General features: G+C 37.9%; 1 protein-coding gene across 1 annotated transcript in view; it reads right to left on the bottom strand.

Annotated features, from left to right (window-relative positions):
* Positions 1 to 23,105, bottom strand: part of SWT1 (SWT1 RNA endoribonuclease homolog (S. cerevisiae)) — a gene marked incomplete at its 5' end in the record, with an annotated part of 35,435 nt that overhangs the window by 8,657 nt on the left and 3,673 nt on the right. The window contains 12 exons of the mRNA XM_010086842.1: positions 9,066 to 9,194; positions 10,819 to 11,030; positions 12,363 to 12,508; positions 13,387 to 13,525; positions 14,801 to 14,952; positions 15,797 to 15,930; positions 18,506 to 18,599; positions 19,181 to 19,369; positions 20,965 to 21,066; positions 21,208 to 21,337; positions 21,785 to 21,841; positions 21,969 to 22,034. Of these exons, the coding sequence (XP_010085144.1) occupies positions 9,066 to 9,194; positions 10,819 to 11,030; positions 12,363 to 12,508; positions 13,387 to 13,525; positions 14,801 to 14,952; positions 15,797 to 15,930; positions 18,506 to 18,599; positions 19,181 to 19,369; positions 20,965 to 21,066; positions 21,208 to 21,337; positions 21,785 to 21,841; positions 21,969 to 22,034 (1,550 nt within the window). The remainder of the gene's footprint in view (positions 1 to 9,065; positions 9,195 to 10,818; positions 11,031 to 12,362; positions 12,509 to 13,386; positions 13,526 to 14,800; positions 14,953 to 15,796; positions 15,931 to 18,505; positions 18,600 to 19,180; positions 19,370 to 20,964; positions 21,067 to 21,207; positions 21,338 to 21,784; positions 21,842 to 21,968; positions 22,035 to 23,105) is intronic.

Genomic DNA, 23,105 nt, shown 5'->3' with positions numbered 1-23,105 from the left:
GCCACACCACCCAAGCTGCAGAAGGCAAAGGCAGCGACTGGGAGAATGAAGAACTGCCCACTGTAGGAGAAGATCAGGTGCGAGACCATCTGAAGAACCTGAAGGTGCACGAATCCACAGGACTTGATGAGATGCACCCGTGGATCCTGAGGGAAATGGCGGGTTAAGTTGCCAAGCTGTAAACTGTCATATTTGAGAAGTCATAGCAGTCAAGTGAAGTTCCCGTTGACTGGAAAAGAGGAAACATAGCCCCCATTTTTAAAAAGGGATAAAAGGAAGATCCGGGCAACTACAGACTGGTCAGTATCACCTCTGTGCCTGGCAAGATCATGGAGCAAATCCTCCTGGGAACTACACTAAGGCACATGGAAAATAAGGAGGTAACTTGTGGCAGCCACCATGGCTTCATTAAGGGCAAATCTTGCCTGACAAATTTGGTGGCCTTCAACATCGGGGTCACAGTATTGGTGAATAAGGGAAGGGCAACTGACATCATCTACCTGGACTTGTGCAAAGCCTTTGACACTGTCCCACACAACATCCTCATCTCTAAATTGGAGAGATATGGATTTGATGGAGGGACCACTCGCTGGATAAGGAATGGGCTGGATGGCCGCACTCAAAGAGTTGTGGTCAATGGCTCAACGTCCAGGTGGAGACCCATGATGAGTGGTGTTGTGCAGGGTTTGGTAGTGGGACCAGTGTTGTTTAACATTTTTGTGGGAGACATGAACAGTAGGATTGAGTGTACCCTCAGCAAGTTTGCTGACAACACCAAGCTGTGGTGCAGCTGACACACTGGAGGGACGGGATGCCATCATCCAGAGGGACCTGGACAGGCTGGAGTAGCAGGCCCATAAGAACCTCATGGAGTTCAACAAGGCCAAGCGAGGTCCTGCACGTGGGTCAGGGCAATCCCAAGCACAAATACAGGCTGGGAGGAGAATGGATTGAGAACAGCCCTGAGGAGAAGCACATGGGGGTCTTGGCTGATGAGGAGCTGAACATGAGCCAGCAATGTTCACTTGCAGCCCAGAAACCCAACCCTATCTTTATCTTGCCCAAGTTGCCCAGAGAAGCTGTGGATGCCCCATCCCTGGAGGGGTTCAAGGCCAGGCTGGATGAGGCTTTGAGCAACCTGGGCTGGTGGGAGGTGTCCCTGCCCATGGCAGAGGGTTGGAACTAAATGATCTTTAAGGTCCCTTCCAACCCAAACCATTCTATGGCGTTTGCTTGCATTATGACAACAATTGCTTCTGGATTTATAACATGAAAGGAGAAGTCTAACATTTGGCTCAAAGCTCTACAGCATCTTCAAATGAAGGACATTTGTTTTCCAGGAAGAACCATTGCTCCACATGGAGTACTGAAAAGAAGTTGGTGAGAGAAGAGCTTGCACAGTAACTTCCCCCACACATTCTTAACAGGTCAGCATTCATAAAACACGCTTATTGGTGTTTTCAACTAAGTAGGAACTGGAATATCAGCTCCAGCCTTGGAATATATTTTTCTGTAGAAAATTGTAACAGTCCTGTCTGCAGGGCAATGATTCCACCGCTGCTGTCTACTGGTTTTAATCATTTTATGTTCCTTTCATCTCCCCTGGCCACCATTCTGTGTTACGGAAACTACAGATTTTAAAGAGAAGATGTACATTGGGAAATCTGCACGTTTGTATGCACATTGACTCTACATCTATTACTTCATTAAATCAAGTTGATCTTGTCATCAAAGTTTCTCAGTGAAAAAAAAGTCTACCTCAGCTATAGAACTATGTCTGGAGAACACCCTCTAACTTAATAATACATTAAGGAAATCAGCTCTTCTAATGAGCAATCCAAATCTCAATATTGTGACCACAGCAATATTTAACCACTGCTTTTTCTTCTCCTTCAACATGATATCAAATGTATTTCAAAAGCAGAGGGTGAAAAGCCACTGAATCACTTTGCCCTTCCTATCAGCAAAGCCATGCAAAACCAAGCTACAAATAACCTCACGTTATATACTTCAACTTTTACTTGATCCAAGCATCATGCTCTGAGCAGGTGTTGGCAAGGAAGCTGGGTGACATGAAAGCTGGATTGCCATTAAAATGTAATTTGTTGTTCAAGCTAAAAACTACAGTATGGTTCTATGCAGTTTTCTGAAAATACTTAGTACATGAGGTAGAGAAGAGCATGTCACAGAAAGCCACAAAGTGACTATGGGTACCAGCTACAAAACAGAGGTTAGATATTGTTCTTGGGGCTGAAGGGAGAAAGGAGAGAGTCAGACTTAACGATTTGGATCTCATAAGCAATAGGGCTTCCCAAACCACTCAGAATGTTCTTTACTTACTATCCTATCACTTGTCTGATGCCAAATGCATCAGTGTAAGATATGATAATCAAGAATGGAAATGGATAGGAAATAGCTCACATGTGGCTCCTCACTTGTGCATAGAGAAGATCTGGGAAACAAGCAAAGCCTATTTGGAAAGGATCAGAATACTAACTTATCGAATAGAAGGGAAAAAAGAAAACAACTCACAAGACAATCTGGCAGTGAAAGCAGGTCAGCCTGCCAGTTGCTCACAAACACTATAATCCTGGGCAATGACAAGTAAAGCATATGGACAGAAGTCATATGAGACTACGTGGTAATCACTCTCCAATCTGGCCAAACCGCTGTACCTCAGTATTTGTCACACTGAGCCATTCCTCTTTAACAGTTCTATGCAATCGCCTGTGGCGTAAGACTGTTAAGACTATCATAAAGCATTACCCAATTCAATAAATCATATACTTAATCAAAAAAGCGTATGACATTAAAAGCCCCATTTAACCTGTCAGAATATCATGGAAGTAAAAAACATGAGAAATGGAAAAACAAGCCTTCTGTATGGCTCGTTAACGATTCCTCATTACACTGCACTGCAAGACGGGATTCAAACTGGTGTTACAATGATCAACATTTTATTCAACCTCAACCTATTGGGAAATTAAGGGGATTTTCCCCAAAACAAAATCAAGTTCATGCTTTCTTCTACAATAGAAGTACTTCAGATGTCAGATCTAGGGCCGCTTTGTCCAGATGCCTATTCTCCAGCTTTACAAGGTCAGAAATGACCATGGCTTTTACAACACTAACCCATTTAATCAAACTTTTCTGCTTTTTAGACTGGCTTAAATGCAACAAGGCTTAAGCAGCTGCCACAGCATCACCTCTGCCCTGCACCTTGTTAAGCGATGGCCGACTTCAGCGGTATCTGACAGAGGCAGAGGTCTTGAAACTTTTTAATTTCTTACAGCTCATTAAGATAGGCAGAAGGGTAAAGGACAAATTTGGATCCTGGCAGCAGAGAAGGCTGTAGGCAAGTTCAAATGTAACAGTAGATGGCAAAGAATCCATGCAGGAAAGGAAACACTACAACTAGGAGAAAACCTGTTGTGAGATACTGCACATTTTCAACTATATCAGACATGATAATTAAACTAAAGGATACAATACTCCAGACAGATGAGCTTTGGAAATTCTATTATTGATGTAAATGCGTATTTTTAATTATCAACCAAGGGAATGTTTCCACATTAGTACTGACCCCTGGGGAGGGACATTTCTACATATGCTGCCTCTCTGCAAGGTGCCTGATGGTTCATCCAGCCGTAAACCTGCTCTCAGCTGTGCAAATCTGACTACATGTGGCCAAAACGCTCCACAGAGGAGCTTATAAATCCTCCACTTGCTCACAATTTGGAAGTTACACAAATTCTGTACACTATCTTGTTCAGCGATGAGAAGATAGCTGATGGGTAGCACCATCAGACAGATCCGCCACTAAGAAAAGGAAAGAGGGAACCATGCCCCATGTTATATACTATTTGAATGTGATCTTTCCAATACCCATTTCTCACTGGTAGTATACTCAGTTTACCTTGGAAAACCCACAGCCCAACACTCTGAGACTGAAATTTAAAGTAATTTAACTATTCTCTCTTAGTGGGTCAAGAACATTTCAGGTTTCACCTAAACAAAACCAAACAAAAAAATCTAAACCAAACTACTAGTGATGGGAAAGTCTGATGCTGTTTGAACTGGGAGTTAATCTCCATTTTATTTCCAGAAAGAGACTGCATGTGGAGGAAGATTAAAAGTAGAGCTCTTAATCTACAGACTTTATGACAGAAAATACTGCATCGCATGGCAGTCTAAGGGAAGGAAGACAATTTTCTAACTAGATGCCAAGAAAAAGAAATATAAATTCCTCCTTTGACCAGCTGAATAAACAAAGAGGAAACAGTTTCTCTACATCTGTAGAATTCTGTTTTAAAATTATTTAATTCCAAAATATTCAATTCAGTGATCAGTTCTGATACAGTAATGCTTTCCTGCAAATGCTTTCCTGCACTACTGAGACCTTAACAAATTACACTTTTAATTTACAAATGTTTATGGAGTCTTCACCTAAAGTAGCACTTTTCAAACAAACGAAATCACTAGGAATTTGAAAGAAATTCCATTTAGATAATATATTAGAAAAGCAGAATTCAGTAACAGATAAATATTTTTACAGCTGACACTATGAGTATAGATATTTGTAAGTATTGCATCTAAGAGTATATGCTGTAAATTGTGACTTTAAAGTTGGCACATGAACAAAACAATTATTTCATAGCGAACAGATAAAAAAAAAATCAAACTAGAAATAACTGTATCAACTCACCAAAGACTAAATTTTATTTTTGTTTTCTGTTAAAAAGAACTTCTTATCTGAAAGTAACTTGGGCAGGAAGCATGAAGACATGTAAAATTCCCTAGGGGTGCATATAAACCTTTGAATCAGGAGTGATATTCAGGCAAGGGCAAACGTTGGCTAACATAAACCCCTACAGAGACATTAAAACGATGCTGCTGAAGCCTTTGAAAGGGTAAGAAAGCTATCTGTATCCAATATGCCAATCAGTATGTCAATGGGAGGATTTAACAGCAAGACGACCCAAAATATGTTTCAGATGACTGATCACGAAAACAAATACTTCCAGCCTTCTGCTGCTGTTGGTACACACATTAACTTCAAGAGGTGAAGAGAGAAAAACATCCTGCATGCAGAAAGCGGACAGAAGTTATGATGTAACTGAAGTACTGAGTCAAATATCTCACGTATATATAGCCCCCAGCAGCGATACCTCGCAAGGCACTCTGCACTTCTTAGTACAAGATCTGTAAGAGTTAATTAACTGTGATAAGTACTCAAACCTCTCTTCACTCCAAAGATGGAAGGGCTCAAACATCTTCCAGCAGAATCAATGGAAGAATTTCTGCAAGTGATGAAAGATTTAGCACAAACTTGAAAACCCTGAGTTGCAGAAATACTTCTGTTGCCCCTACTTGAAAACCAAGAAAATATTTAAAGAGTTTTGAAGATAATTACTTAAGATTCAGAGACCTTATCCCCTAATTAACTGGTTCCAAATAATACACAAGTAAATGCATAAACCATCACTGAAAACAGTCAGAAATATTATTCAATCCAAAATTATTTAAAAACATGTCATGGGTTTTACAATTTGACTTGAAGTATAAATTTCAGGGGTTTAATAATCTTTGTCCATTGCTAGTCGATGTAACGTACATCAACATATGTAATACCCTCTGCTGTCAGAACAGAAAATACCAGGTATTTCATGCTCACTTTTTAATTGAGTAGATCTCAAGAACACACTGATACAACAATGGCTGCAAGGATAAGCTATATTCGATGAGAAAATTAACACATACTTGTTTAAATGCTGCCAAAAGGAGGAGGTAGGTTATCCACAGTTGCTAACTGTACTAGTTATTGTCTTCATTTTAGAGCTGAAGTACTGTAAAATATTTAGGGCATGCAGTATTTTTTACTATAAATACCATTCTGCTGCTAATGTTGTTAGAGGAAGAAGCATAAATTTAAGAATCTGTATAGTATGGCAAAAGTTACAAAAACAGGGCAAGATTCAAAATCCGTTAACAAGACCTCTTCCACGAAACAGTTCTTTTTTTTTACTAACTATATTTGGCATAAACATGTTCTGGTCATCAAGTCTGAATACCTGTAGTAGTGCCACTAAGTGTAGTACTGTTTTATGACTAAGGGTATCATTACACACATTAATCTCAAGTAGTATGATTGTGCTTTTCTAATTGTTTTTAAAAAATTGGAAATCTGAACTTTTAATGTAGTTGAACTTTCAATGTATCTTATTTGTAAAACTTACAAACTTTCACAAGACAGTCTCTCTCTTCTTTCTTCTGGACAGCAATGAATAGAAACTAACACAGACAACACTTGTCTCTTATCAGTAAAAGCTGTATTACCTCCAAATACTCAAGCTAGAACTTTTTCATTACTTTTTCTCCAGATGCCTCTCCTCTTCTGCAGTCACACCATTAGTTTAATGACAAGTCATTAATAAAATTCATTAAAAGGATTTTTTTCAAAAATAAAGAAAAATAACTACACTCTTAAATTCAGTTTTAGAAAGCCTGAGCGACCTAGGAAAAATGAGCCTCCCTCTCATTGTTGAAAACTTTAGACTTTTTAGTACTCTGTAATATACATACACCTACAATGATTCACAAATATGGCTTCTGACTCTGGAAAATCCTACTAAGAGTTGTCAAACTAACTTAAATACCTACACTCAAGACTAAACCAGATTATGTGACAGTCTCTCTGAATTTCTTGCTCCACGATGCCCTCTACTGCAGATCTGCAGAACAGACTCAGAGCAGGCATTTCCAAATGCAAGCGTGCAACTGTGCAGGAAAATAACTGCACTCCAGTAATCATCCTGGATGCATAAATAGTGTATTTCAGTTTAGTGGGAGGAAAAAAAAAATTTCAATACGAAAGGAATTTTTAAAGCTATTTCATCAATGTTACTGAGTGTCACGGTAATCATGTGGAACAGAAAATAGCTTCTCCATTTCAAACAGGCAAGTGTCAGAATCCTGTTTAAATTTGCTCCAAGATATTCTAATGGTTCTAATCAAGAAAGTACCTCTTTTGTAAAATAGATTTCTCTGATATATTGTTAGACCTCTGTATTTTTACAGACCTCTTCCATAAGGGGAAATACACGAGGTGAGTAGCTTTCACTAAGAAAAATAAAAAAATGTCTTTTGTTATCGCCACAGGAAGTTTTAATGAAACACCTCTGTAACACAGAAATAATGATCTCGAAGCACCATATTCCCATTAAATCTCATCCACCACATATATAAACTGATACCACAGGATTTGTTGCACAAACTTTAGGACTAGAATGAAAAGAACCAAGTTTAGCAGCAACCTCCTTTATTAAAGCAATTTCTTTTAGAGAAAAAAAACAAACAATCAGCAACAAAAACAAATTAATTACCACCAAGCTGCTCTAGCTCACATTTCTACCCTTATTTTTCTGTTTTATTTTTGTAATATTTAGGCCCTTCATCTTTGAAAGAAAGACAACAATTCTTGAAATGGATTTATCCCACTGCTATTGAGCTGCACAGGAAAAAAAAAATCAGACCTAGAACTTTGGCTATAATACTACTGATGCAGGGATGGTCTTTTATGCTCACATGAACACACCTTGAAGCTTGTTTGGGAGTTTCAGAAAAATATATGTTCTGTAAGACTTTAATTAAAGAAATATTCTTTTGAGCAAAATGAAAAAAAAGCAATTAAAACTTATTTGGGAGTGGTGACACGTGAAGCAAATGTTTGCATGATTCTCTCACAATTTTTATTGAAAAAATCAATACTCTAGCAGTTACAAATGAAAACAAGCTCAAGTCACAAGTGACAGAGCTCCAGATCCCTGCTCCTTGTGAGGTCAGACCTCACACTTGACAACTGGGATGATCATACATCCATACTGGGCAGGACTGTTGTGATAATTACAGCATAAGGACCACAATCCCTCAAAGACTGTGATGAACGCCACTAAATATTGATAATGCAAATTTAAAAGCTCACTACCATGGTAGAATGATAGAAAAAAAATGAAAAAAATGAGATGCTTATTAGATAACCTCTAACAAAGCTGTACCAGTGTACAATAGAAATTAATACAAGTCAACATTTGCTTAGAAGGCAGATTGTTAACATACAGGGCAAGCCCAACCGTTCGGATGCATCTGTTTCACAGTTTTCTGATCTATTTGCATTGTCTGCAAAAGAATTGTGTGACGTGGTGTTGTTCTCCCAAATCAAATAGCTCCATCCACTCAAGAGTCACAGCCTATGACACTTCAGGATGCTCACAGCAGTTACGAGAACTTGAACCGCAATTACAAAACTGTTCCTACAAACACTCTTTAAAATCAGTGGGAAACTGAGGAACTCCACAATTGTAAAAGTGACAATTTAAAGCATTCTTCTGTGGCTGTTCCTGACAGCGAATAAACTTCATTGCTATAAAAAAAAAGGACTAAGCTAAGGCTACACAGGAGATACCTTGTTCTTTATGAAGCTTAATTTTTATTATTCTGCACTCTTTATAAAAAGGGAGAAGGAAGACAGAGGGAATATTATCCTTCCTAAACTGAGAGTCCAGCTGATTGATTATCACGTTAGTGCTGCAATATAGGTCTTGACTCATGAAGAGCACTCTAGAAGTGGTAACAGCAAAGTCCCAAAAACTTTATGTCCTTCACTATACTGGACATTTCCCCCAATTCCAGTGGGCTGTGCATTTGAAAAACAAATGTTCTGAATTATTCAAAGTTCTTTGCCATCAGAGCTAATGTATAGTTAATCAAGTCACATCGCTGGTTACACTCTGAGCAGAGGCAAGTGGCTCGTCATCAAATACTGGAAAACAAGTCCCAAGTCATAAAAGAGAAAATTTACTACAAGAGATCTGAATGTCTGCATCAGTTTCTTATTCTTTTCCTACGAAGAAATGGTTCTAGGTAGCCTAGATACCAAGATTTTTACTGAAAATCATGTAATGAAGCACACATAATAAATTGTAGTTTGGTATCAAAAGATTTCAGTGACTTTTAGGACTTTAAGTGACTTACTGTCACTAGCTTTTATGACGAGCTTAAATGCTTACCTACTAATTCCTTCACGGATATCATTCACAGCTGCCAACAGTTTCTGCAGACCTAAAAAAGCTTCTTCAAATGAAGACTTTGTAGTCATAGTTGCTGCATTGGGGTCCAACTTTTGGAAAATTTCAATACTAATATTAAAAAGAGAGACATTGAAAAGCAGTTAATAAAAACCCTCAAAACTCAGAGAAACTCAGTATCTATTGTATGGATTTTATTTTGATTATTTAATTAAAAACAAGGTCAAATGCATATTATCTGAAAGTTGTAGAATAAGTAGTAAAAAGACCATGCCTCACAATCGTATTTCTCTGTTAAAAATTTTACTTGGCAACTGTATTCTATAACAGTATTTTCCCTTTGACTTAAATAGATTTTTTTTCATTAAACTTCACTTGAGAATGAAACAGTCTCTTCATGCCTGAGTGCACCCAAGCCTGTCTTAGAAGAGAATTGTTAGGTTAAAGAAGCAAAGTCAAGTGCTTTCCATCAATTTTCCAAGCAGCTTCATTCTCCAGATTTACTGGAATGGGCTTGCCACCTTCCCTGCAATGGCTGCGCTGGGACTACGAGCTGCAGTGCACTCAGGAAGAATTATCCCCACAGGTGTGAGATCAGTATATTTTCTTGACACAAGCAAGAAAAGTGTGAAGAAACCTTTGATTCTAAAATTTTATCCTCTTTTCACAGCATGGTCCTTAACAGGTGGCAAAAGCCAACAGTTCAGTTGCATTTTTGCTATAAAGCAGCACACTTGAAAGAGTTTTTCCTCAATGCCTGTATGAAACCTTCAAATTCATGATTACTATCCCAGTAAGAGGACCTGTTGAGTAAGAGACTGTTGTCTGGCGCAGATCCTCAGCTGCCCTGAACACTACACTAAGCCAACTTGTAACCAGCTTCAATTCTGATTAATTTGTGCTGGTGTGAGCCAAAGAGGAGCATGCTGGTGCAGCTCTGCAGTACATTCAAATGCTAGTGTGGAAATGGCATTGGTAGAGATATCATCACTGTTTATTAGGTGAGTCCTTAACCGACCACCAAAAATAGAGTTCCTTTCTGCTTAACATAAATCAGAGTCCCTCCTTTGAAAATATTTCAGATTTAAGACTACAAAAAAGAAAACACAGTATCTATTGAGATTCTGTGATAGCACCTAAAAGCACGGTATTGCAGTGATTTTCAAGCAGATTTTTCAAAAATAACCAAAATTAAAAAAAAACACCTAGATGGAGGACGGTTTAATTTAATGCAATTTCAAGTTTATATGAGAAAGGAAATTCATCACTAGATTCTGCATTTGGATTTTATAGAGTGAAGGGTTTTGCTTAACGAAAAAACTATTTCAAATTAAGTTAAAAAAAAAACAAGTTTGCATAGGCTAGTATACCTCCACCAGGAAAACTTAGAGCTTGAATGCCTCTTCTTCTATGGATAAAGATGAGTTTTCCATGAATGTCTCACATTTGTGGCTCTTACAGGGTTTTCAACATCATTCTCTAAGGAAACTTATTTCAGCCATGGTCCAGAAAAAAGAGCAGTAGATTAGACAGATCACTGACTGTATCCACATAACAATTTGCATGCTCCTAACTTCTTTGTGTGAGAAGATGTGTGATTTTTTTTTCATCAATTTTGATTAATTACTAATAGTTTCTTCTCTAAAATAGGAAAAAAAAACCCCAGTTTCTAAACTGTGCCTGTTTGAAAGTTACATAAGGTCATGTAGAAGTTCTGAACTTTAGCATACCGTACCTGTACAAGTTTATTGTATTCCATACACCTTCAAGGACTGACCAGATTTCCTGGTGCCTGCTTTCTTGAGCCACATGAAAGCTTGGATGTAACTTCTTTTCTTCTTCAGGGTTTTGCAGATTTGGTGTCATTGCTTCCATTTTTTCACATGCAGCATTTTCTGAAAGAACCATGATGTCTTCTGATAAATCCTGCTCACTGTCTGACCTCACCTTATAAAACAGTTTAGCAAACAAATAATGAATGTATTTGGTTCCTAACTTAAAAAAATAAAACTTGAACACTTCTATTTTTTTTTTTTAAAGCAATGCTCAAAAAAACAAGGCAGATCTCTTCTAGTCATAACCCTCTTTACTATAGTCTCTGCATCTAAAGCATCTCTCTGTCTTTCATCAAGTCTTCCATAAGTATATATTGGTATTTCTACAGACAGGAAACTGAAGCAAAGGGAAACCCTATGCTAAAGCTTCCCAGGCATAGTAAACTGGTATAAATGAGAACAGCTGCTTACTCTTACTCCCTATCCCATGACTGATGGCACATCTTCCTTTGCAACAGCACAGAGTACTCAACTACTCATTTGGTAAACTGGTTCAGAAAATTGGTCCAGGTTAAACTGAAACTGATCTGGCACCACCGAGTCTGTAAAAGGGCAGTTCTTTGTGAAGAACAGGAGGAAACAAGTTTTCAGACAGAAAGCCTGCTTCTTATGGCAGCACTGTTCACAGAACTGCAGACTAAGTGGCTGACTGCAAGGGACACAGAAGTTACAGCACAATAGACCATCAAGACTCCCCAGGTCATCCTTTGTCTCCCTGACTGCCTTCTTCCTTTCTCCTACAGCTTTCTCCAGAACTGAAAAGAACTTTTTACAGATTTTCTGACCTGTATTCTTTCCCATATATAGAAATGTTTCAAGTCACTCATGCTCAATATTCCATTTTTTATACCATTACATATGGAACTAACAGTAACTACAAGCTAAGATACTGAAATTTCTTCCACAGCAACTCAGAGATGACGTGGAAGTAAAGATACACTTCTCAGAACACAAAAGGTATTGGGACATCCCCCCCACTATCTATCACAAAGCACGTGATACAAGCGAGTCCTTCGTGTAGCACCAGAGCTACCAAGACAATGAAAGCTGAAACAACACATCTAGGAACAGCAGTGTTCAATCAACAACTGAAGTGGAAATAGCAATTTTAATTGTAATCTTAATTTTTAAGGCCCTTTTCCATCATCTAAGATATTTTTCCTGAAAGTAGCTAAATAATGTTTTTCAGTCACCCTCCTGATACTAATAAATTTATATTAGAGAGAAAAAAAAGTCTACCAAGCATATACATAAAGGCAGATATTTGCGACATGAAGTTAAATTTGAGGTCTATCAATTTTGAAGACACTCTACAAAACAACATTTCCTGAAATAATTTGTTGAAATTATGAAAATAATGTAGAAATCTAAGCCAGGTTTGCTATATAAACACAGAGCAACTTCAAGAAAATGTTAGGTGAACAAATACTAAAGCTCCCCCTACCTCTGTAACTGTTTGGTGTAGCTTATTCACTTCAGCATAAGCCTGGGGAAGCACACCATTATAGTCTGACCTTGAACTGAAAGCATGGAGTAATTTTTTTGATTCCTGGAGCAAGATACTCGCTGTTGAGAAGTCAACTGTTTTACCTGATATTTAGATATGTGAACAGAAAAAAAAGTATTAGATGTTAGGAGTTATCAATCTTACTTGGCAAATTCAATACTCAAATATCTGAATTAACTGAAGCCTTGAAAATGGTTCAGAAGCATTAGGTAAACAGTTTCAAGAGAAACACTGTGCGTGTGAGGTTAAGATTTCTCACTTCTTAATCAAGTCTTCCAAATTTATCCCAGGATCTGGCAAGAGGATCAACTGGCATATCTAAAATAATTCTGCAGAACAGCAATATTCCAGAAGAGGTACATCTGTGAAAAATCAAATTCTTAAATACATCTTTAAATAAATGAAATGGTTTGTTGGGTTTTCTTTGTTGGCTTTTTTTGAGAACAAACCTCCCTGCCCTCATCTATGATGCTAAGTGTTTATCCTCCATAATTTATTTGGCAAATGCAGAGTAGAAAAAAGACAGCAGAATAGTGATTACAAAAAAAAATTCAGAAATAATTTTTGTGATTTTTTGCAGGTGCTGTTTAGATCATCTGGGACCAGAGCCTGGATAGACTTGATCTTGGCGGAAGCCTTCTTTTTATTTCTCTTTTTTCTTCAATGTAATTCATAGCTCATCAACTTCAGTTCAATCCTGGTTTTAAGGCTACAAAAACAGTGTTGCGATTTTGTCACCCATCTAAGAAATAAATTGTGGATCAATACAAAAGTAGGTAAGACTGTCCAAGGTATGGCTCCACTGGGATAATCTTAAATTGGAAAAAAAAAACAGAAGAGGATGGAACCATTTAAACATACAGAGTATGTGCCTTTTCAAAGCATCTGCTCCTGTAGCTACTAAAATCAGAAGAGTGAGGTTTTTTATAAGTTTATAATTAACGTTCTCAGAGATTCTTACCTGTACAAAGGTGTTTATAGAGACATTCAATGGTTGAAAGTAAACTCCTTGGCACAACATGACCAAAAACAGCCACCCAGTGCTTTTTATAACACTTCAGCAAGTTTGCTAATGTCCATGGTGGCTTCAGATACACTATCTGAAAGATAATGTGTTATAAATTCAACGGCTGATTTTCATATATAGACATATTCCTATACACTTCAGAACTGCTCTGCTCTTTAATGTTACAACTCGTGCTTGCTGAAGTAGAATTCCAGTGATCCCTCAGAAATAAGGCTATATTCAGATTCAACAAGTTTATCTCCTAAAAAAATTTGATGCAAGAGCATCATGGGTTAAACAGATGATGTTCATATAGAAGTGTTCAGTGTACAATAACAACCTTTGAACATTCTCATGATTTTCGGTTCCCCTTTTCTCAAACATTTCAAATACTCCTTAGTTACCTCTTAAAGCGATTTAATGTGTTACTTGTGTACAAAAGCCAGAACAATAGTAAGTATGCCTTTGATTTTCCAGTATTGTTAAAAGAGTGAAAATAAACACAGTTTTTGTAGTGTGACTATATATACATGAAATAATATATGCATATTGTAAAAAAATTTACATTTATTACTCCCAAGTGAAACCAGAGTTTGAAAAGATGTTAACAGAAATCAACTAAGTTCATCAAAAGTGCCTAAAAGCTTAAAAACTAATCAAAGCCCTATCTTGTGGAATGACAGTCATCCCATACAACTGATTTTTTTTTTTGAAAGCCACAGAAGCTTATCTGCAATAAATTTAAACGATGAACTAACTCCTACTAACTATAAAATGGAAACTAAACCAAAGCATGGGTAATTTGAAAATGCCTTGTACGTGAGTATTTATCTTCGGTTAACAATACTTTGGAACGCGTGTTTGGAACTTCTCCTTAACACCCGTGTAAATCTGTATTTGTTGTAACCAATTTAGCTGTGAACAATTTTATTTACATAGTATCTAAAACCATCTGTTCCAATGGAGAAGTGTCTACAACAACAGTGCATCAATATTATGTCCTTCAAGAAATTATTCCATCAAATTTTATATATTTACAATGCAGTCATTTAACTAGAAGAGCCAAAATAGAAATTTCATGCAACTAATACGAAGAGTTTTGAAAAATTACACTGAACAGCCAGAATCTCTGTTACTGTATTATTAAGACTGTTGAAATACTGCACAGTCATTACTGGTCACATAATCTTGTTATAAAATGAAATATGAAAACTGAACACTGAACTGTTCCCTGATAGTGAACTGTTACAATAGGGAACAAAATGACTTAGCTGTTTGGCTTAGCACGGGTACTAATATAATTAAAATACCAAGGACGTTTAAACTTCTTCATACTTAGAATATCAAGCAAGATGACATAAGAAACTACCTCCATCCATAGGTTTCCAAATGCAATTTTCATTTCAGTCTCCAAAATACAAGATAAAGCTTCTCCTAAGTTCTTTTCAAGGTCTGGAAGCATATTTGGGAATCGCACAGTAAGACTAGCATCACCTTCTTGGGTTTTCTCAAATTCTGTATCTGTCAAACCAATGATAGTAAAAAGTACTTATTGCAACTGTTTCTGTGTCTGATTTATGTTGATAGTGTACAAACAATTGTCCTCATAAATAAAGACAGAGTGCACTTTAAGTTATAAAGCAGATGGGCTACATCTAATCAGGTTTCAAGTATTTCTAGTTATACCCACTTGTACTGTGGGTATTTTTAATTATGATTCAAGATTCATTTAATTATGATATCAAGAAGATAAATTTCCCCAGAGTGTTATTCATTTGTGATTTTACTCCACTTTTTTTTTTTTCCTTAAATAACTTAGATTATATACAGCCACTGGGGTTATCAGCAAATATACAAAGATCACTTCTCAATACTATGAGCTATATTTGTATCTTTGGAAAAATGAAGAGGCAACCCAAGAATCAAGTTCTACTGTTTGGGATGCAGGTAAAGGTATTAGCATAAAATGTAATGAGAAATCTCAGCATACTGAATTTTACAGCTGCTAAGAATAGGATCCAAACTGGCTCAACTGGAAAAAACCTCTTTTCAGTCCTAAAGAATTCAGGACACCTTTTAAATGGCTATAAAAACAGGAAATTCATCCTGTATTTTTTCTATAAAACAAAAATACATCATATTTTAATTTCCTAGAACTCGTAAGAGACAGACACTTTAATAAAGGTCTGACTTTCAGAAAATCACTTACCTTTGAAAACAAAGTCTGCCACAAAGAAAAAGCATTCCTAAGGATTCAAAGCATATGAAAACTGAAGTTTAGTAGAAGCTCTTTTCCCTCTCCTACACTGATCATTACATGTCTCAAAAACCACCATATGTATAGCTGCACGTGAAACAAACTTACCACATTTTGACTGTTGCAGCTCAGAGCTTTGGTGCCTGTTTACATTCAGATTCTGTAGAGCAGTAACCAAATCAGCTTTGCAGAATGCCTTGACATCACTCACAATGGCTTTATTGCACAAATTTTTATCATCCCTAGGAGAAGAGAATTGGTGACATAAAACTGACATTATTACGTAATAAGTAATAAAAGCCACACACTGAAAAATTTGTCTTCAGTAAGCTTATTTTGTGAGCTTCATTATATACAAAGTTTTCTTTCACAATCAATAAGAAGCAGTTCAAAAAATTAAAACAGAAAATTAACCTAAGCAGCTATTCTGAAAAAAAATAGAAACATACTAAAAAATGTTTCAGGCTCTAGGTTTGCTTTAAGGAAAGCACAGCTATAAATACTACGCAATAGTATTATTATATAGCTATAAATACTAGCAATGATGCCTAGTTGCTATGATCTTAGAGTGCAAACAAGGCAATGATTCTAGGACACTAATTCCTGTCAATACATCCTCATTTTCCACACCCTTTTTTACTATTCTACTGGCCAAATCATTGTCCCAGTTGCCTCCCTGAGGTATACACTGCTCCAGCAGAACTACTGTAAGGATGCAGCACCAAGTTGGAGCCTAGTACTTTCTCAAAAATTCCCACTGATAAAGGGATTTTCATATGACAAGCACTTCTGAAGCACCTCCTGTTCCTCATCCAGAGAATCCTAAAAGCATTATTGATAACCCTAGCGACAGTGCAATTGAAACGGTATTTTCAGCATCAAGTCAATCCACACACATCACCTTACACAAAGCAACGGATACCCAGCATGTTAACCCTGCTTACTGAAACTATGCAGGTTTTAGAGAAGACCAAGGGAAGCTATTTACAGTACCTGTCAAGGAATATTAGCCCTTCAAAAACTGTCTTCATGTGACATATCAAATTGAGAATCAATACTCAGAAATCAGCTGTTATCCTCGCAGAACAAGAGTAGAGGCAAATCTATCTCCATCTTCTCTCTTTCTAAAAGCAACCTTCAATGCCCTTCACTCTCCCCAAACCAGAGACAAATTTATCTCCACCCTCCCTCCAAGATTAACCCTTGTCAATGTTTATCACAATCCCCAACCAGGTGGGCAGAAACAAAGTATCTACCTGGATCTCAATCATTAATACAATTTTTTTTTTAATTTTGCAACTCCAATAAAATTCTTAATGAGAAATTGGAATAAACTGAAGAAGCTATGGTTTAAGAAGTTTTTAAATTGAACATTGAATAAACTTTATTTCAGGCCTCAAGCACATGAAGGTGATTATGTCTACAGTCTTTGTGTTTTATTATATCATCATAGAATACCAGGTTGGAAGGGACCTCAAGAATCAGCTGGTCAAACTTTTCTTGGCAAAAGCACGGTCTAGACAAGATGGCCCAGCACCCTGTCCAGCCGAACCTTAAGAGTGTCCAATGGTAGGGAATCCACCACATCCCTGGGGAGATTACTCCAACAGCTGATTTTTCTCATTGTGAGAAATTTTCCTCTTGTGTCCACCTGGAATCTCCCCAGGAGTACCTTGTATCCATTACCCCTCATCTTTTCCATTAGACTTCTTGTAAAAAGAGAGTCTCCATCTCCTTTGTAGCCGCCCTTTAAATACTGAAACATGGTGATAAGGGTGTCCCCTGAGCCTTCTTTTCTCAAGGCCAAACACACCCAGTTCTCTCAGCCTTTCCTCATATGGCAGGATTCCCAGTCCTCTGATCATCTTTGTGGCCCTTCTCTGGACACTCTCCAGCCTGTCCACATCTTTTTCATATAGCAGGGACCAAAACTGAACACAGGTGTGGCCTGAGAAGTGATGAGTAGAGTGCGATAACGACTTCTTTATCTCTGCTGGTGATCCCCTTGTTGACGCAACCCAGCATCCCGTTGTCTGTCTTTGCCACAGCAGCACGCTCCTCACTCATGTTAAGCTTGTTGTCCACCAGGATCCCCAGATTGCTGCTCACCAGCCAGGCACATCCCAGCCTGTGCTGCACTCCTGGATCATGGTTTCCCAGGTGCGAGACCTTACACTTGTCTTTGTTGAACTTCACAAGGTTCTTGTCAGCCCACTCTTCCAGCCTATCCAGGTCTTCCTGCAGGGTGGCTTTCCCTTTTGAAGCATCCACTCCTGCACGCAGTATGGTATCATCAGCAAACTTCATCAGGGTGCACTTGATCCCATCATCCAGATCACTTATGAAGATATTAAACCGTGTTGGGCTCAGGTCACAACCCCGGGGACCTCACTTGTGACAGGTTGCCAATTTGAAAAGGAGCTATTTACCACCACCCTCTGGGTGGGAGCTGTCAGCCACTTCCCCACCCACCGCACAGACCACTTGTCTAGACCATAATGCATCAACTTCTCTAGAAGGAGGCTGGGGGAAACCATAGCAAAAGCCTTGGAGAAATACAGGTGGACATTGACCACTTCTCATCCCACATCAACCAACCAGGTTACTTTGTCTTAGAAGGTGATATGGTTTGTCAAGCACTATTTGCCCTCCTACTTCTTCTTTCTTTTCCTACTCTAGCTTTTGAAAGGGGGATTGTTCCTCAAAAAACTTATTTCAGAAGCAGTTCTGCATTTTAAGATAGCACTTGAAAATGCTGTACATGGCATGAGACTACCTTACACCTCATAAGAGACCTAAAAACACACAAGAACTCACGTGCAGAGTATGACAACAGCTTGAGGAAAGAGGTTCTGATACTGCAGACAACATTGTAAAACACGATCATCATTGTTCTCGTCACTCAGGCCATCTGCAAATTTAGTTCAGACAGTGCTGACACATTCAGAAGTAACTCAACATAAGAAATACTTCAGTGTAGTCATGGTACAGTTTTTAAATGTAATACTGCCCAAACAAGGGCAGATAAGTGTATACTAAGCACAAATCTGAGCTTTGAGTTCTTAAGTACTACTCCACTCAAAAACACTATGGTTTTGCCAGGAAACACCCAGCGAGCCACCCATAAATTTGAGTGTGTCAGATTTTGTGATGACCAAGTCAAAAGTAAAAGCACGCAACATTTCCTTAGCTCACAGGTGTAAGTAGTAACTAGATACATTTTCATTAAGTAATCCCCCCACTTACCAACAGATGCAGCTAAAAGCAAGAAACAATTGATAAAACAATAGTGAACAAAGCACTAATCTGAATAAGGTATTTCCATGCTACAGCCTTGGATACGCTGTGAAGGCTGCAGTAAGCTATTGGCTACTTTTGATTAACAATCTGCATAGTGAAGACTGTATTAAACTCAAAATTTAGTGTTAAGGTTCACACTAGATGAACTGCAAGGACTAAGTACCCAGAACAAACTGATTGCACGTATATTACATATTTTTTGAGAAGCAAGCTGCATGGATTGTCCCCACAATTTTGAGTCTTGGTTTTTGAGACACATGTGGATGAACTGGACTGCGGGGATAGCTTTGTCCCGAACATGCTGCAACATTTTCCCCTTCTTCAAGTTGTCCAACTCTTGTAGAACAACCCAAGGAATTATTAATCCAAGTCTGCCAACCCCTGGAAACAAACAAACAAACAAAAAGACACAAAACAAACAAACCAAAAAACAAAAAACAGATGTTTTGAAAATCCACAAACTATTAGAGTTATCTTTGAATTCAAACATCATATTTACATAAGCTCATACTTATCTTTTTTTTTTGACAGTGTTTTTCATATTCCATGCTCAAGAGTATCCAGCATTAAAAAATCAGCAACTGAAAAAGGCCAAGTTCCCTCTTTCTAATCTAACCTTAAACTGGCACTACATTGGTTACACGTAAAAATAACAATATTATGCAAACAAAAGGAATAAATAATTTTAATCAACAGACTACTTTGACAACAGTGTGTAGCAATGTTGTAAAATATATTTCCAGCAATTAACATCCTATCACACCCTCACTGTAAGATGTTAAAGCAAGGTGACAGCAGCTGAAAGAACAGGCTGAAAATACCTGAATGACCACAACAGTCACTGTGGAAAAACAACCATCAAATAAAAGGAGCAATGGTTTGTGCTAAATGCCAGCCAGAATTCCTAAGCAAGGAATGGGAAGTATGGATATTGGACCATGGTTTTATTTGCATGCAAGTATGGTTTGAACTTTAAAACCATTATATATGAAAGACATGGTCAATCAGAAATGTAATGACTGTTCTGTTGGTCCACCCACAACAAATACTTCAACTGTTTTCTTTCCCATTCACATTATAAGAATACAATTTTGAAAGAACACATTAATATCCATCTGCTTTGTAATAAACAAGTCAGGAATCAGCAACTTTTTGCATAATGGTTTCAGTGTAGGACTAGAAATTAGGAGCTGTAATGTTCTAAAAAAGGCATCTGAGACAGCAGCTCCCAGTGTACACAATTGCAACACCATTCCTAATATGGGAAAGACAAATACAGTCCGACACACTCCTGAAAATTACTCAGGCCCTTATTAAAGCCATTTTCCAGGTGGCTGAAATAAGTGTGTTCATTATCCCAAAGCATCAAAGCATCCTAAGTATTCCAATAGATTCCAAATACGTCTACTAACAACTGACACACAGGATTCTAATCCCGTTAACATTAAATCACTAAAAGCTTCACAGTATATTGAAGCCAAACATTAAAGCCAGGATCTGCAATCTGAATTCCTGAGAAATTGCTCACGCATCTTGTGTATTCTGTGACCTTCATCAAGACAGAAATAAGCACTGACTGCTTATCAGATTTTAAATATTTTTAGATTCTTAGAAAAAAAAGCTAAACAGAGAGTAGAAAACATTATTACCACTAGTAATGGATTAAATGCTTAAAAGTATGCTCTTACAATAGGTAAGACTTATCTACCTCTAAGAATTCACACACATTCCTGAGAACATTGACCATGATTCTCTGTAGGTACGCAGGTATAAGCATATTAAGTTCTACCTTCATATCTCAACCTTCCTGAAGAGGCAGCCTATTCCGGTTCACAGAACCCCCCACTTAAGTGTGAGCATTCTGCCTCTATATGAAACCTGCTGCCATTTTAAGGAGCCAGGTTTGTTTTTCTTCACATAGCCTGAAGTTTTTACATCATCTGTTTTTTCTTATTGATCACCATATATTCACATACCTGGTATATCCTCAGATTTCAGGGATCTGACAAACTCAAGGTGGCTAATCATTATATTTGTGTCAATCACCACTAATATGTTCAGTCCAGAAGTCAAAGCCTCTGGGGGAAAAAAAGAGGAAAAAGAAAACCAGTTGTAAAACAAAACAAAACAAAACAGTTGTGTACTCTCTACTCAGACCATTAACTGACTGTAATAACTAGTTGCAAGTAGATACCAAAGAACATCAAATCATGACATACCAGCAGAAATATTTAAATCCTGTTCTGGAAGATCTATTTCCATACTTGTAAGTTCTCCACAAGCCTGTACTACAGGCAGTGCCATCCTCTTCTGAACACGAGCAACATGCAAATCTTCAATTATCTGCATCTACAATGAAAAAAAAATTGCATGTATGAAATAAATTGCAAGCAATCACTTATGAATTGCTCCTGAAAAAAAGATACTTTCATATTAATGCTGCTGTGTTAAAACTGACTACAAATCAAGCATGAAAAATTTTAAGTTGGCACAGCAAATGTGAAGCCATGAGATAGCTACAGTGTATAAGCAACTATGAAGGCCCCCTATGTTGCAGAGAACACCAGAAAGGTAATCTTTCTACCTCAGAAAGGTAATCTTTCTACCTCAGAAAGGTCCTGATTAGCAGTACTTTAGCAAGTTTGTTTAGTATTTGAAATAAAATGCACACATTTTTTGCAGCATAGATCATAAGGCAACAATGGAAAATACTAGGAAAGGTCATGGAATTGTCCAGCTATACAACCTCGGTGCCATGAGTTTTTAATACAAGTGTTAAATTAAAGCATTACTAACCTCTTGGTCTGTTTCAGAGTTCTGGCTATCTTGAAGGGGTGGAAAGACTTCAAAGCTCTACAGGAAGAATTAAAGAAAGTCATACGAACAACACAAAATATCAAGGAAGACTGAGGAACAAGTGATCCCCATGCCAAGAGTTTCGGAATATAGCTCCTTAGTGTCAAACAAGTACATCACTAACCTTTTGGACAGACTTCATGTCCTCACCTTCTTGGTAGGAGTCAGACGTGCAAGGGACCTCAAAATTCTAGAAACAAGTAGGAATGGAAGTAGAACATGTAGCAGTCTTTTAGAGCACTTTTCAAAGAACACAGAATATTCCCAAGTGAAAAGGTAACGTAAAACATATTTTCAATATCCATGATGAAGCACCTATAGTATCATTTCAAAAGGGCTGAGAAGGAAGGCTTTCTTTTAAGATAAATACAGTGGTTTACACAGTCTGTTTTTCCAATCTCTCAGGGGTTTGTGACTATGTTATTCTTGCTCTGGGCTCACCAGTACAATACAGACACGAATTTAATGGAATGAGTACAGCAAAGGGTCACTAAGATGATTAAAAGACTGGGGCATGTCATAAAAGAGGCTAAAAGAGCTGGGACTGTCTGGCCTGACAGGCAAGTCAAGGGGGAGTCTTATCAATGTTTATAAATATCCGACAGGAAGGTGCAAGAAGATGGAACCAGACTCTTAGTGGTGCCCAGTGCCAGGACAAAAGGCAACGGGCACAAACTGAAACACAACAATTACAACTGAACATTAAAACCCTCACTTTTTTTACAGCAAAGGTGCTTGAACAGGCTGCCCAGAGAGACTGGGGAGTCTCCACCCTTAGAGATAAGCAAAACCTGACCAGATACAGTCCTGAGCAACCTGCTTTAGCTGACCCTGCTTAAGCAAGGGGGTTGGACTAGACTATCTCCAGAGGCACCTCCAACCTCAATGATTCCACAATTCTGTATGTAATCACTATCTTTGCACACACGTAAAATGATTGCTCTACCACAACGTGAACTGAAATCTCCAAAAACACTAGGCATGTTAAACAAGAACGTCAACCAGAAAGTTACCACGCTCAAGATAAAGTTCAGGTGCAGAGCCAAATACAAGCTAGAACTCAGAAACAAACCGATCACAGCAGAACGTGAAGTTCTGCAAGGAACCTGGTCTAGAGGAAGGTGTCCCTGCCCATGGCAGCAGGGGTGGAACTAGATGATCTTTAACATCCCTTCCAACCCAAACCATTCAGTGATTCTATGAAATGTACAAATTCAGTCCTAGATCTACAAGTTCTCTTGACATCATTTTGCCAGCGATG

This window comes from Pterocles gutturalis, unplaced genomic scaffold, assembly GCF_000699245.1.
Source record: "Pterocles gutturalis isolate BGI_N339 unplaced genomic scaffold, ASM69924v1 scaffold25801, whole genome shotgun sequence".
Taxonomy (NCBI): domain Eukaryota; kingdom Metazoa; phylum Chordata; class Aves; order Pterocliformes; family Pteroclidae; genus Pterocles; species Pterocles gutturalis.
Note: the sequence above shows the minus strand (reverse complement) of the source record. Positions and strands in the feature narration are given on the sequence as shown.